Genomic DNA, 16,943 nt, shown 5'->3' with positions numbered 1-16,943 from the left:
AAAAATCAACTAATAGCCAACAATTAACTTTAACAAAATATTTCATTCTCAAATGGAATATTCTGTTAAAGTTAACTTAAAGGTTAACATAATATTCCTTCCAAATCTGAAATGGATTCGGGTCGTATATCTCACCCACAGTTCTAGGTTGGCCCTTTTTTTTTTTTTTTTTCTTTTTTCGATTGCCGTTGCAAATGTCGAAAACTAGGGATTTGGACAGGAAACTTCCACGGCTCTGATCAGCTTCAAAACTCAACTAAAACCAACGCATAATATATGGCTTTTAAGTTGGGGAAACAAGGAAGAGGGATATACCTATCCTGTGGTCGAAGTTGGCTGGAAAATGGCTCGAAAGCTGCCGTATCCTTTGCCGAAAACTGGGTAAAAGCTTCCTGAGGTGTTTCTTTGTGTTAAACGTTGTAATGAGGCTAAAAACGATATGAAACTATGATTTAGGACAACCTACAATGGTTTCGAGGCTTATCCTGCACGAAAATCTTGAGGGTTCTCCGAGAACCAAAGGGGGAAGACAATGAACAGTGGCGACGTCGAGATTGGACTCCAAGGTCTTGGCCTGGTTCGACATGCGAAGGGTCAGACGATGGTGTATGTCTAGGTTGGTTGGTGCAACTTACCGGAGACGACGAGGCAAGGTGGTGGCATCGGTGATGTCTTACCGAGATGAGAGAGAGATATAGTTTGAGATGAGAGAGTGAGGGAGTTCGATCCCCTTGTTTATGAGTTTTGGGAAGGATGACAAGGTAGTAGTATTTAGGTGGCGGTTCAATAGAGCTTGCCGGATGAGTGGTGGTGATGGCGGGTGATCTCTGTGTTTACATAGAGAGAGTGAAGAGAGAGAGAGAGTTAGATGAGAGAGAATGGAGAAAGTTTGAAATGAGGGAGAGATAGTGCTCCAAAAAGAAGGGAGGCACGGGAGTGAAGGGAGGAGTGGTGTGGGCCCTACTAACTCACAAAACAAAGCCATAAAAGACAAGATAGAAAATATCTCAAAAACGTGAAATTACTAAAACGCCCTTCACCTTTGTAGTTTCGTAAAATTGTAACCATAGCTCCAATTTCGATTCTACTTACACCTACGCGTTTGTACCAATGAGTACATCGAGAATACGATAAAATAGTAGCTCGCACACATCACTAAATGATGGTCAGTGAAAGTCAACAATCTCGCCTCTAGGGGCATTTTCATCAATTCACTCCTTTAAAAATATTAAAATAAAAAAAATTAGGGATGAGTTGTTACAAACAACATCTTCAACGACGAAAAATCATTTGAAGGTTGTCAGCAAAAAGTTTTAGCGAACATTTTATATTTTTTCTAAATTTTATTTTCAAAATTTTAATAAACACGCATGACATATGTACAATTGCTAGTATTAGTTAACAAATGAGCATCAATATTGAGAAAAAAACTAAAGAAACATAAAACTACAATAAAATGTCACGAGGCCAAACAACTCCTGCTAAAAGACGTCGACAGAATACAAGAGCTTGCTCAAAAAAATATTAAAATATATCCACGATGCAACCGTACTCTTGTTTCCTAGGGTTTCAAAGCCCAAGCCTTGTCCAAATACGAAGACGCAACAAGCCATACGAAATAACCAAAAACAAAATAGTCAACGCTCGTTGAATCATCTCCAATGAATTCTTAGCGGAGAAGGAAAGGGATGTCCCAACGAAACATCCCGCATGCACCCGACAAATTGTAATAAAATTTCCAATTAATCTACAAATTAATCAATTAATTAATCATCCCAATTAATATAAAGATTAATTATTTCTAAACACATTACGTGTATAGTGTATAAGTCAACATAATTAACAAAAGGGTAATTAATGTTATGAATACTATATTTTTAAACTAAATTTTGGTAAATCATATGACGTGATTGTTGATAATTGAATTATTATTTAAGATCCAGACTCATGAATGTTGGGACTAAAAAATAGTCCATGCCCCCTGCCTATTCACTGTTTAATGCCCGACCTAATGAGGATTGGTTGCAAGCCAAAATAATGGAGTGACACTTGTCTCCCCCTTCATAGATGAACAAGTAAACTACCACATTCCCAACTAAACTACCTACTTGTAACGTTTTCAGTAAGAAAACCAAATGTATATGTACATATCATGGGAATGGGTTGACCTCTGCGCGCGTTATCTAACCAGCACTTTTGGTTTTTCTTTTCTTAATCAATGGGGGCTGGAAAGATTTAGAGTTGCAATATACATTTCTCACCTTGGGAGAAACAAGTAGCACACTTGTACAATATCAAAAGGTTTTTTTTTTTTTTTTTTTTTTTCGGTAACGGTTAAATAATTGATTATGCGAGGTTAGCCTTTATGTTCTGGTCTAAATGCATTTAGCGCTAATCTTCTCTTGAAGAAAAGAGAATCCTAGCAATCACCACAAGACCAAACCTACATGGCCAGTTTGTAGCAGTTTCGTTCAACAATATTTCATCAGAGAACATGTTTATAGAAAAGATGTTACTTAAGAAAATGAACCTACAAAATAGTGCTTAAAATGCTTCTAATCTAAATTGAAATGTCTCTGGAGTCTTGAATGTTAACGTTGAAAATCATGCAACTTGATTCACCGTTAGAAAAATAAAAATAAAAATCTCTAAAAACACTTCTTGAGAGATTTGTGTATCCATTCCGATTTATATCTCCCTGTTTCTGTCGATCCCAGCATGTAACCTTTGATCACGTGGTCTAGAGAAACGAGAGATGCACTCTGGGAATAGCCCACGTTTTTCGAATTCGATTTGGGATAGGCAATCAAGCAGCAGGCAAATCACTCTTTGTTTCTGAGAGATTTAGATTTAGAGTATATCCTCAATTACTTAGGGGTAGAACTGATTGATATGTCTGGCAAAGTCGCAAATGAATGATGACTATGAGAGACCAGTTAAGAACATAAGGGGTCAACAGAGTGGCTAGCCAGCCGCGTTCTTTTTTCCTTTTCAAACCAACTAGTCGTTGTAATTGATGACTTTGTTGGTTCTCCAATCTCTCAACCCTATCCATAGTATGTCTAGCAAATCTACCAAAACACAAGCAAATAAGCTGCTTCTTTCGTTTCACATGATCATGCAAGGAAATTAAATACATAATACAAAATTAATGCATTTGATACTTAGTACTACGGTCTAGTGATATTTCTCTTTACTTATACTACGGTCTAATGATATTTCTCTTCACTTGTAAGTGAGAGATCATAGATTCGATTTTCGCGAAAAGTGAACTTGAACCACATTATTACTAGAAAAGTTCATTGATTTCATTTCACACAAAGGCTATGTTTAAGTAATGCGATATGTAGTGCGCATGCAGATAATACATACGAAATTAAGCAGCTTCTTAGTATAATAATTGATTGTTTTAATATTAAGTAAGAAGATATTTCTAAAAGGGGTCAATATCTAATTTAATTTTATACAATTTTATACTCTGATTGGTGTTCTGAATATATCTAGTAATTATCCCACTAAATTTGAGTTGTATAGTTTATTAACAATAATACTTGAATACCCTCTAAGGGGATGAACTCATTTCCCACTTACAAGTAACGTATTTTCGTTGTAGAAGTTTTCTAATCGGAATCATTTAATTTCTTAGTCTTCACTTGAAGATCATCCGTACAAATTTTTATTTGAATCGACAATCATTTAATCATCCAAATGTTTTAAATAAATGGACGGTGAACTATTAGTATGTTACTTGGTACCTACACCATCCATTTATTTGAGACACACTAGCTAGGATGACTTACAATTCCCGATTTGAATAACAATTCTTTGTAGGAATCATCTTCAAATGAAAATTAAAAAATTAGACGATTTTGACTATAAAATTTCAACGATAAATGTATTTTAGTTGCAAATGGGAATGAGCTCATTCCCAAAGAAAAGATGCAGTAGTATTATCCTTTTTTATTGTGACAATACGACCTTTAGCTTCTTTTGAGTTATTTATTTGATTTTGTCTCTTTTCATCTCTGTCTTAAAAAAATGATTATATAACTCGATTAAGATTGAATTCTCTTCTAATACATATGTGAATGCGGTTTATGGTGATCATCATTATTAAATTAGCTCAACAATCTGAACAGTATATGTTAATTACATAATACATATATACTTGGAGTACCGCATTAGAAAACCTATAAATTAGTTATTGCTACCAATTAGCAAACGCTTATTTTGACAACAAGAATCCTTATAAATCTTCTTACATTATTTTCTTGACAAAATGTTGGGCGTCGTTGCCGCCGAATTAATATATTTCATCATGACATTGATTGATGATAGAATAAAGGTATACATATATAGAGTTCCATCCATATTGCTCACTTCACAGAGATAGTAATGAGTTCTAAAATTACAGAACACTTTTATGTAAGACGGTTGTATTGCTACGTGTTACTGCTCTAGGTTGTATTGTATAGATTAACGTTTTAACATGAGTTAATTTTTAGTAGTACGTGTATGATAATTCTAAATTTTGGTATATCATGAGTCCAGCTCATGATAAAATTTTGGAGAATACTACGTTCAAGGGAATGTAATGGTTGGTTTACCCACTTTATACGTTGGAATTGCGAATGACATTAATCAAACATAGGAACTCTATGTGGTGCATGCATATATGAAGTTCCAAGGCTAATTAATTGGATGGCTCATGAAATTTTCGACTTCCAATTATAGTAGCGGAGCTAATTCTTGGACTAACTGGGGTGTTTCATCCATACATACAAATAGATATGGCATTTCCCCATTGTAGATCATCCAAAAGCAAGCATACCACTCATTTAGAGTGTTAGAGAGAGTGCATGATACTTTCTTGTATTCATCAAACCTTGTATTTGCCTTAGTAAGATTGTTCTTGTTGTACCGATTACTTTGATATAGTGAAAGCTTGATCGATGCTCTGTGGACGTAGACACAAATTGCTGAATCACGTAAATTCTTGTTGTCGATCTTTCTACTTTACTTTGTGTTTTTTTTTTTTTTCTATTTTGTAATACCGTGAATTCTAATACTATAACACCTTATTTATTGGGAGTAAGAAACTAGAGCCAAGCCAATGTTTAGGTAAGTTTTTCTCTCTAAGTTAGAAACCAAGAAAGTAAAGCATATGATTAATATAAGACAAACCAACGTTCACATTTGGGACATAATTGAATTAACACTCATTTTCCCCTAAAACATCATAATACCATATCATGCTCCATGCACCAAGCAATGGATCCGACGCGTCGTGACACTGACAAGTCGGCCACCAAACGCACAACCCCTCAATGAAAACCCAAATATTCCATCCGTCTGATCCAATCAACTGCCACGTGTACGGTCAAAACAAAAGGAAGCCAACGATTCAACCCAGATTAGAATTATTAAAAAATCTAAACACCCAACATTAGCAATACGTAACAAATAACGGTCGTGTAAATATGCGCTTCCGCCCGTTGCGCAATGTGGAGCGGTTATACCCATTTGTTTCTATCCCCACCACCGTGTAATATTTGGCTCTATAAATAAACCCTACAATCACACTCAACAGAAACCCCATCACCTCTAAGCATCTCTTGCTCTGCTCTGCTTCTCTCAGAACCAGAGCATCAGCATGGCCACCTTCACATTCCCTCTCTTTCTCTCTCTCCTCCTCCCACTTTTCGCTTTTGCAGCTGCTGCTGGTACGTACATAATAACGCGGATATACGTTATCAGATTTTCTATCATGCACCGGCTTATCTGATATGCTTGTTTATTGATTGTTCAAATGCATTGTGCATATCATGTTAGAGCTTGTGTACATTTTGTGCTAATTAATTACTTATAGGTTAAATTTGAACTCATTACATCTAATGGGTTTTTTTTCTGGCTTTGCGGAAACAGGTACTGTTGGAATAAACTACGGCAGGATAGCGGACAACTTACCACCGCCCGAAAAGGTTGTGGCACTCTTCAAATCCCAAGGCATTAACAAAGTGAAGCTCTACGACACCGACGCCGCTGTCCTCACCGCCCTCGCCAACTCCGGCATTGGAGTCGTCGTCGCCATCCCCAACGGGCTCCTCTCCTCCGCCGCCAGCGACCCCTCATTCGCCGACAAATGGGTCCAATCCAACATCTCCCAATACCACCCCAAAACCCAAATCGAAGCCATCGCCGTAGGCAACGAGGTCTTTGCCGACCCGAACAACACCACCCAATTCCTCGTCCCCGCCATTAAAAACATACAGTCTTCCCTCGTCAAGTACAACCTCAGCTCCATCAAACTCTCCTCCCCGGTCGCCCTTAGTGCCCTGAATTCCTCGTACCCGCCTTCTGCCGGGGCCTTCAAACCCGACTTAATCGAACCCGTCATCAAACCGTTTCTGGAATTTTTAACCCAAACGTCGTCGTATTTGATGATAAACGCGTACCCATTTTTCGCGTACGAGTCCACCTCCGATGAGATTTCTCTCGACTACGCTCTGTTCCGGACCAACCCGGGAAATCCGGACTCGGGTAACGGGCTGAAGTACTACAGTTTGCTCGATGCCCAAATCGACGCCGTTTTCGCCGCCATGTCGGCTGTCGGATACGGTGACATAAAGTTGGTAGTGACCGAGACCGGGTGGCCCTCCAACGGCGACGAGAACGAGATTGGCGCGGGGAAAGCCAATGCGGCGGCGTATAACGGAAACTTGGTGAAGAGAGTTTTGACGGGAGGTGGGACCCCCTTGAAGCCAAACGACCCGCTTAACGTCTATCTATTCGCTCTGTTTAACGAGGATCAGAAGACCGGGCCCACATCGGAGAGGAACTACGGTCTGTTTTATCCGGACGAAACGAAGGTTTACGACATTCCGCTTACGGTGGCTGGGCTGAGTGGGGCCCAGTCATCGCCGGCCAATGAGAGCAAGGTTCAGGTCCCGGCAGCGTCGCCCTCTGCGGGGAACACGTGGTGCGTGGCGAATGGGAAGGCAGGGGAGGAGAAGCTTCAGGCCGCACTGGATTATGCTTGCGGAGAAGGAGGAGCTGACTGCCGTTCGATCCAGGAAGGGTCCACGTGTTTTAATCCTAATACGCTTGAGGCGCACGCTTCGTACGCTTTCAATAGTTTTTATCAGAAGAAAGCACGCGGGACTGGCACGTGCGATTTCGGTGGTGCTGCCTACGTTGTTGCTCAACCTCCAAGTACGTAACACACTCCTTTATTATTTCATCTCTAAATTTCTTGATTTAATTTATTCAATTTATGATTTAATTTTTAGCATATCAAATTAATGGTTTATACGAAAATTCATCCATTGTTACTCGAAAGGGTGATGGATTTTGTTTTACGAATACTAATCTAACACGGAATCCTCAACACGAAAGTAATATGCATACTAATTTCTTCTTTTTTTTGTATTGTTGGTAGGTTATGGGATGTGCGAGTTTCCGACACGTTACTGAATGAAGAAATTAAGATGGGGTTGTTTTAGTTTGGTGAATTATTTTTTGGTGCCACCCTTATAGATTTTAGAGCAGTTTGGGCACACCCATCTGATTTGTATTTGTATTTATTTATTGCTATCACCATTATTTAATGAATATAGTGATTTGGATTGGTTGTGTTTGGTTCGACTTATTTATCTGTAATTACTTGCATGTTCCTTTTCTTCTAGATTTCTCAGTCTGCATTTCCGTTGGCTTTTGTTTTTGTTGGTATTGCGACTATTGTCAATTATGATTGAGTTTTTTAATTCGGTTTGATGGGAGTTATGTACTTATGGTAGGCTACAAAGCTTATGTTAAAATATGTGACATAATTGACTTATTACTTATTTTTAAAATTAAATTATTGTGAAAGAGTTAAATTAATTATCATATTTATCGATGATGTCTACATTCACTTGTTCATAAAATTCAAAGAGAAACGACATAAAAATACATATCAAGGAGTGATATATAGTAGCTAATAATAAATAAATAATATATATATAGGGGCTAATAAACTCGGTTGAAGTGGTCATGACAAAAGATCTACTTATATTTCGTTTGATCTCCCTTGTATTATCCTTTCTTTAAAGCTTTTGTATGATGGTAGGAAATCCTTTTAATCTTTTTTCTTTTTAATTTTCAAAATGGAAAAAAATTTTGAGGATCTGTTTTTTTTTTTTTTTTTTTTAAAGGGACAACTAATGGTAAGTCATAGTTATTTATCTCTTTCGGGAGCCAGAAAGACTTACAAAGACATTTCGGTTTTCCTCTGACCACAAATTTGACTTTTACTTTCAAGGATCTTTAGATATGCTGAATTGGAGTAACTCGTAGAAAGGCTGCAATGTAGATTGGGCTTAGAGGGCTCGTGCAACACTTTAGATAATGGGCGTGAGCTTGCAAACCCAAAACTCTTGGGCCAACTCAGGTGTCCGCAATTAAATGTGAAGAATCCAAATTACGATTTCGGCATATCTTGTGGGATTGAAACATGTTTGATTATGTTTTTGCCATTTATTACTACGGTTCAACCTTAACATATTGTGTTAATTTACACAATTTGCGTGATGCACATGTCGTAAATTTAGGACCTAATGACTAAATTACTACTTCGTTTTGGGTAGGGATAACCTGAACTTCTCGTTCAAATGATGATAGCTAAGAATGGAACCTCTCACACTCAAAGACTAGGTTAGTGCCAATCAAGTTTGAATCCTCAACACCAAAATCAGCTTCAATCGCAAAGTTATCGAACGTGAAGGTTCTAAGAACATGAATTAGACTTATTGATTATCATATTACCATATATATATATATATATAATGCATGTACAATCATTAATGACACACTCCGACCGAAATCAAGGTGTGCTGGCCGTCACGTGAGAGTGACGTAACCATGTGCACAGTGTGAAAGCAAACTGATAAAGAGAAATACAAATAAATAAAAACCAAACTACTAGCAGTACTAGCTAAGATAACATGCTAGTGCGAGAGTAAGTGTGAAATACACAACCAGAGCGTAAATAGCCTAAGTGCAGTCCGACTGGACAAGTACTAATTAAACAACACCCAAAGGTGACCCTACGTTTGTGAAATCTGTCAGAACCACCACTGGAATCCTCGTATGCCACCAACGATAACTTCTACCCAGAACCTGGAGGGGCAATCAATGCAAATGATATGTTAGCTGGAGTCACCTAACGTGACCAATACAGCTAAATCTAGAGCTCAAATCCACATCTCAACAACTATACCTGCACACGAGTCAAAACCACCTAAAGTGGTCTGTACGACATGATTGGGTGTAAATAAATATGCTCAAGTGCTACAATCACGTGAAGACTATGTGAATAATCGCGGGTCACCTACGAATCGGAACCACCTATAGTGGTTTGTACAATAGGACTATGCACCTAACTTGGATCCAAGATGAGCGTATGGTGCGGGAGGTGAACATCACATGAAGGATTGTGCCCTAACTCTGGGCGGGAGTACTAACACGAGGGTGCAAGTTTATGAGCTCTCAATGCCTCTTAACATAATCATCATAATGCAACTCATCATTATCAACACATAATCTCACCTGAAACTTACCTGAGCGCCCGCAACGTCAACAACCATAAACATAATCAATGATGCACATTTAAAGCATAAGCATATTTGGCATGGCATTTCATTTCATCAAATCATTTAAATTCATTTTCTGGGAAAAATACCAAGTATATAGGTATATACGGAAAACCAAAAGCCCACTCACTGGTATGTGGAAGGGTCGTAGCCCTCAAGCCTCGATTGACTACGCTCGTCCTCAGGATAGGTCTCACCTATATGCAAAACAACTATATAAATGTTAATTTAAAGCACATAAACAAAACTAGGTAATAACTTCTCAAACATTGCTTAAATGGGATGTTTGAATATACCAACGTGATCTACTCAACACCATAAACATCCCCATATTTTTAAAATAATTTTTTGAACACCCACGCTCCAGCCACGCGCAGGCACGTGCAGGCACACGTACTGGAACCCTAACGACGTTAGGGAATATTCCATCCAAAAGCAAGCATATTCCGTTAAAACTAACATGACGTCGTTAACTGTCGTTATGAATATTCCATTAAGATTAACGGAATATTCCCCTTTATTCTCCGGTTAGTCGCCAGACTCTGTCGCCGTCGTCGGAAATGGGAAAAACTTCCATTCGTCATATCTAACTCGTTTCTCAACCAAAATTCACGAATTTTATGTCAAAATGAAGCTTAGGACAAGGGAAAGAAGTTATACCACTTTGAAGCACCAAAAATGTTGGAATCTCGCCGGAGAAATCTCACAAAATTCGGCCAACTTTAGAACTTGCTATCCTAACGTCCAAAATCCTTCAAACTTGCTCTCCGAGCTTCGTGAGAAAGTTCTAAAGCTCCCTACGACCTTAAAAACTCCTAAAAACCTCACAATAATTAGTGCATGAATAGTGCATGAAATATGGGGTTAGGGTTCTTGAGGTTTTTGAAGGTTTCAAGTCTCACAAATGATATATATGAACTCATAAACTTGCAAGGAGTTTGAATCTTACCTTCTAGACATTGATTCGTGCGTGAATGGTTGGTTTTGAAGTTCGTTCGTACAATTGCAAATGAATGGAAGAAATCCGAGAGGAAAGAGAGAGAGGGTCAACGGGAGAGAAAGAGAGGGTGTGAGTGTATGGTTCAGATGGCAGCCAACCAAAAACAAAAGAAAACAACTAAACAACACCCATGCACGCCAACTAACATCCAAGGGCAATTTAGTCTTTTCACACCTACGGTACAAAAAGTTCGGAACGAACTGTCACAATTAATATCTAAACTTTAAACGTCAAATTATAAGCTTATCGTATTGTATCAAGGATTTGTTGACATACCCCGATCGAGATCAGAGCATGTTGGCCGTCACGTGGAAGTGACGTAACCATGTGCACAGTGCGAAACCTTATAAAATAATAATAAAAGTAGTACGAATAAATAAAAACCAGCTATACACATCGTAAAAACATACATGTGCAAGCGTAAGTGTGAAAACAAAGTTCAGAGCTCGAAGACCTAATGCAGTCCGGGAGAAAATAATGCTACACAAGCACACCTAAAGGTGGTCCTACACTGGTAATAATCTGTCAGATATGCCGGGGAAATCCTCAGGGAAGCCACCAAAAGTGCTAGCCAACTAGAACTTGGAGGGGCGCAAAACAAAAAGTGTGAGTGGGCAAAAACAAAACTTTTCAAAAACCATTTCATAAACAAAGTTCTAACCCTTCGCCGTAAAACCTGTATACTTCCCAAAAAAATAGAATATACATACATATATATATATATATATATATATAAGTCATGCTCATAAATATGCCATGTCAAAGCCTCGATGTAAAATGCAAGTGCTCAGGTAATGTTAAATCAATATCATGTAATCTGTCAGCCGGAGTCACCTAACGTGACCTGTACGGCTGAATCTAGAGCTCAAATCCCCATCTCACTAACTATACCTGCACACGAGTCGAAACTACCTAAAGTGGTCTGTACGACAAGACTGGGTGTATAATAAGTACGCTCGAGTGCTACGATCACGTGAAGGCTGGGTGAATAATCGCGGGTCACCTACGAGTCGGAACCACCTAAAGTGGTCTGTACGACAGGACTGTGCACCTAACTTGGATCCAAGATGAGCGTGTGGTGTGGGAGGTGAACATCACGTGAAAGACCGTGCCCAACTCTGGGCGGGAGCACTAACACCGGTGGTGCAGGTTATGATCTCTCTGTGTATCTCACATTGCTACTGAACATAAACGTAAACCATACTTACCTGGCACTTACCTGTGCGTCCACAGCACCAATACACATATATATGTATGCAACTAATAATGCGTAAATAAATGGCAAACAATAAGCATGACATATAAACGAATAAACGTTTCACTTCACTTTCTGGGAAAGTATGAGTATATAGGTATATACGGAAAACCAAAAGCCCACTCACTGGTATGTAGAAGGGTCGTAACCCCTTTGCCTCGAGTGACCGCGCTCGTCCTCAAGATAGGCCTCACCTATATGCGAAACAACTATAAAAACGTTAATTTTAAAGCACATAACCAACATCACGAAATAACTTCTCATACAATGCTCAAATGAGGTGTATGAATACACCAACGTGATCTACTCAACCTCAGGAACATCCCCATATTTTTAGAAAAATTTTCCACCGCCGCACGCGCCCCCACGCGCAGGCACGTGCCTGGCACACTGACGGCGTCTGTGATATCCCGTCCCTAAAATTATTATTTTATTTTATTCTTGACGTATTTCGAAGATTTGATTGGGACTAGTTCTTTATTTCTCCAAATTTGAGAAAAACGAAGTGAGGGTTACTTTAGTCATTTCCAATTTTCTCGACCTTTTCGGTCAACTCTTGAATTGGTTAGGTAGAGTTCGATTCCATTAGCGCGTAGGTGTAAACAGATCTTATTTCCGAGTCCGAACGGAGAAGTTAAAGTCGTTTAAAGTTGGTGGCATTTTGGTAATATTACCAAAATGTTATAAATGGGAGGGAAACCTCCAGAAAAGGAGGAGGGTTTTTCAGAAAATGGGAAATGGAAACTGAACTAACCCGTTTTAGGGGGAAATTTGACCCATAAACCCACCAAACTTGACCCGCTTGTATCTTTTTCATCCGAACTCTGTTTTGGATGATCTTGGTGTCCATGGAAAGCTCTTGACGAGCCCTACATCTCTGTGATGTTAGATTTTCCCATTTCTTTTCCATCTTTGCAGCTCGAGGTCGCAAAGTCCACGACTTTTCCGACGGTTTGATCATTTTTCCGGCGATTCCGGCAACGATTTTCTGCGAGTGAGGTATGAAACTTCATCTACTCTTCATAATCTTCAAGTGGGTATGCTTAGTTTGTGCTTTCGTATTCATTTTAGAGTTGGGTGTTTAGAACCCTAGAAATCCAGTTTTCTCCGGTGAAATTGGACGGTTTCCGGTTAGAATTTGTCGTCGGCCTAGTTGTGAAAAGCGTTTCCCTTGTTGAGCTCTAGCTACCACGTAAATTTGAGCTCATCTAGTTAATGTTGAAATTCGGGGTTTGTAAACCCTCCACCTTGACTTCCACCGCATGTGGCGGTGCGTGGGATCGTTCACGAGTGTTGTCTAGGTTTCAAATACCTTCTAGTGACCATGTGAACCTATGTCTAGCTTGGTTTCCAAAGATTCAATTGTTGGGTGTGGTGATCAATTTGGACCGCCATTTGTTTGTGTGATTGACGACAATTCGACCATTGGATCGTAATGAAACTTTAGTATGTTATCCTCGAAGCATAATGTGGACTTTGGGAAGTTATGGATCATAAATCTGATTTGCGGATTGTTGTGGACCCCATCGTTGACCGAGAGTTGAATTGTGGTCAACATGTCTCGGAACGTTCTAAATAATAAAATTAGTACTATGGGAGACTTAAGTGAAGTCTAATGGGCCTACATTGGTTAGAGAGTGACTTGAACATATGTGGTATGGTTATTATCTTGATTTCTTATATTGGTATCATCTGTGAATTTTACTTGGTCTTATAATGTGATTCTATTGAAATGTGATTATATATATATATATATATATATATATATATATATATATATATATATATTTATTTATATATATTTAGCCATAGACCTATGTTTATCAAACATGATTTGGCTTGTGTACTGATGATGATCGTGATATGTGAATTGACGTGCATATTCGAAAGGTGGTTGATTTACATAGATAGTAGGATATGATGAAATGTGAGTGACTTTAATTTATGTGAATATGAAATGGTTTTATAATCATTTTTCCTATAAATTGTTAAGTTTCATATTTAGCCAATGATATAGTTATATGAAGGGGGATTTGACGTGCATATTGGAAATATGGTTTGTTTTGTATGATTGGCTTGATTTGATGAGGTGAGGGCTAGTGGTGGATCGTTAACCCATTGTTATGGGGTTTGTTGCTTTGAAACATGTGTCAATGCTCGTTTCATTATTTCATTTCTTGTTTCGTTGAGCCTTTATAACTTGAGTAACTTGATTTATGTGTTGTTTCAATTGATTGGTGGTTATGCAATGTACTCTGCGATTCCGTTGAGTGACGGTCTGGAATCGTATCTTGGTTTGGATTCCGTTGAGTGATGGTCCAGAATCCTTCCTACTCCACTCTGCGATTCCGTTGAGTGATGGTTAGGAATCTTATCTTGGTTTGGGTTCCGTTGAGTGATGGTCCGGAATCCCTTTTACTCCGCGTTCCCGTTTGATATTTTGGTTCCGTTGTGTGGTCCGGAACCCAATGTTGTTGGAATCCGTTGAGTGGTCCGCAATCCTTGCTCTTGTTCATTCCGTAAGGTGATCTTAGAATCCTAAATTCGAGTAGATGGGAATTATCCACAATAGATATTGTGAAAATAAATTAGAATTACCATGTTATTATTCTTAACCCAAATTGGGAATTATGTAGAGTTCTTTAATTAAATTCGTGAAATGATATGTTATCTCACTGATTGATTAACGTAATTAAATATTAATATTGTGCTTCGTAATTCCTTGATATGTTACAAGCTATGGATCGGAATATAATGTTGGAAGCATAGTGATTGGTATGATGAAGTGAAATGTGATTTAACTTGGGTATTGGAAATGGTTATGACACATGATTGTAATGCATATTGAATTGCTTGAGAGATGTGAGGTCTAGTAATGGACCGATAAGCCATTGTGATATGGATTTGTTGCTCGAGATTGTTTCGTTGATTTTTTGGGAATTGAGTAACTTGAATCATGTTTTGTTCCTTCGAGCCGTTGTTATGTTTCTTGGACTTCCGTTCAGTTCTGTTGTGTGGTCCAGAACTGAGTTCGGCTTGGATTCCGTTGAGTGATGGTCCGGAATCATATCTTGATTTGGATCCTGTTGAGTGATGGTCCGGAATCCCCTTTGATGCCTTGATTTCGTTGGGTGGTCCAAATTTTCCCTTTTTTAAAGATGTAGTCTTCGGTCGAACTGTGTCACTCTAGCCCACGTGTTTCAACGTGTTGTATGTGTTATTGATGATGTGATGGTTGGCATTCTTATTTGACGGGATTGTGGAATGACGTTGGATATGAGTGTGGTTATCTTGAGTATTTTAGTTGATTAATATTTCTAGAGAATCATGTGTACTTTGTTAATTCTTAACTATGTTACACACTATGAAATGCGATTTTATGTGGAAAACGTGATGAATTACGTGATGGATGAAGTGGAAAGGTTAATCGTCATGTGGCATTGTTATGTTGGATATCATGATTAGACTTGTTGATAAATGTGGCTAGAGAATGGTATTGTGCTTCGTTGGTTCTTGAAGTGATATATGTTGTGAATTGCGGTATCATGTTGCAACATAATGATTTATATATACTTGGAGGGGAAATCATGTTTTTCAGATGGGTTTGTTATGTAACCCTGAGTCTAGTATTTTCATGCTTGTCAAGTTCTATTGCTTGATTGAGAAATGTTATACCTTTCGATTTAATCGGACTGTGTCATATGTCAATTATTGTGCATGACGAACTACGAATGGCTTGATCCCTGTTAAGGGTATGTAGACAGTCTAACGGGGAGGTTAGATGCAGCCATAAAACATACGAAAAATAACTATGCGATTCGATTTTTGAGTTGTGCTTGCCCATATCCCGAAGGTGGGATATGATAGATACGGATTTTTGGTGACGTCATGTGTTAATTCTGGACGTATGTCGGGGATTGGGGCAGGACAGCGTCAGTTAACGCCGTCAGGAGTATTCTGTTAACTTTAACGGATTCCGTTAATGCCGTTAGGAATATTCCGTCCAAACTGACGGAATATTCCGTCGTCTTCTCCGGCGAGGCTTCGACGCCGGAAAATCGGGTAATTTTCAAAACCTTGTAACTTCTTCGTTTTTCAACCAAATTTCACAAAATTGGTACCAAAATGAAGCTTACAACGAGAGGAACAAATCTATACCACTTTCAAGTGCTAAAACACACGGAATCTCGCCGGGAAAACACCACCAACTCCGGCCAACCTTGTAACTCACGATCCCGACGTCCAAAACCATCAAACGAACCACCCCGAGCCTCCTAAGGACCTCACCAAGCTTCCTACAAGCTTGAAATTCCCAAAAACACAAGAATTAACGTGTGCATGAACAGTGACCAAATCGGGGTATCCCGAGTTCAACGTGAAAACAAAGGTATCCTTACCTGAAATAGGTATGGTTGAACTCCTACGGACCTCACGAGTACGAATATGTAGTTTGTTTCCTCGATCTATGAAGGTTTGGTTTGTTTTTGGGTGTGTCCGTACGTATGGGAATGGAAATGGGAAAGAGAGAGAGAAAGGGACAGGGCACGAGACAGGGAAAGGGTGAGGGTGTGTGTGTGGTCCACAACCAGCCAAACCAAGCTCAAAAACAACCACACAACGAAACAAACATACTAGGGGAAAAATTGTCATTTCAACCCTACGGTTCGAAAATCCGGAACAGGCTGTCACATTTGTCACTTGTTTTTTTTTTTTTTTTTAAACACACAACTCTGACATATGCCTCATACCAAAATTTTATTTTATTTATATATATATATATATAATGTATTAAATACCAAAAATGTATTTATTACTAATGAGGGTGTATTCAATTGAGATTTAGAGGGATTTTAATTCTATTAATGAATCTAAGGGTATTCAATTAGAATTTTAGGTGATTCTCTGGAATTCAATCAGGATTTTAAGATAATTTATTAAAATTCTTAGAAATCTGAGTGTATTCAATTAAGATTTTATGGAAATTTATAACATTCCGGGTGTATTCAATTAGAATTTGATTTTAAAGAAATTGAAAAAGTTGAGGAATTTGAGAGATTTT

The 16,943-nt window shown here is 38.5% G+C and overlaps 1 protein-coding gene across 1 annotated transcript; it reads left to right on the top strand.

The window, feature by feature from the left end:
• The first annotated feature begins 5,506 nt into the window (after positions 1–5,506).
• Positions 5,507–7,623, top strand: LOC137742681 (glucan endo-1,3-beta-glucosidase 7). The gene is made up of 3 exons (XM_068482608.2): positions 5,507–5,723; positions 5,926–7,212; positions 7,439–7,623. The coding sequence occupies exons 1-3, from the start codon at positions 5,654–5,656 to the stop codon at positions 7,471–7,473; spliced, it is 1,392 nt and encodes a 463-aa protein (XP_068338709.2). The 5' UTR covers positions 5,507–5,653; the 3' UTR covers positions 7,474–7,623.
• Positions 7,624–16,943: the final 9,320 nt, after the last annotated feature.

Source organism: Pyrus communis, chromosome 11, assembly GCF_041283825.1.
Source record: "Pyrus communis isolate YQ-2024b chromosome 11, ASM4128382v1, whole genome shotgun sequence".
Classification (NCBI taxonomy): domain Eukaryota; kingdom Viridiplantae; phylum Streptophyta; class Magnoliopsida; order Rosales; family Rosaceae; genus Pyrus; species Pyrus communis.
The sequence above is the reverse complement of the archived record's forward strand: the minus strand, read 5'-3'. Positions and strand labels throughout refer to the sequence as shown.

Excerpts from the sequence above, each read along its gene's own strand:
- LOC137742681 (XM_068482608.2), top strand. The coding sequence starts at position 5,654 with ATGGCCACCTTCACATTCCCTCTCTTTCTCTCTCTCCTCCTCCCACTT. Across the intron at positions 5,724-5,925 it reads CGCTTTTGCAGCTGCTGCTG|GTACTGTTGGAATAAACTAC; the intron begins GTACGTACATAA and ends TTGCGGAAACAG. Across the intron at positions 7,213-7,438 it reads CGTTGTTGCTCAACCTCCAA|GTTATGGGATGTGCGAGTTT; the intron begins GTACGTAACACA and ends TATTGTTGGTAG.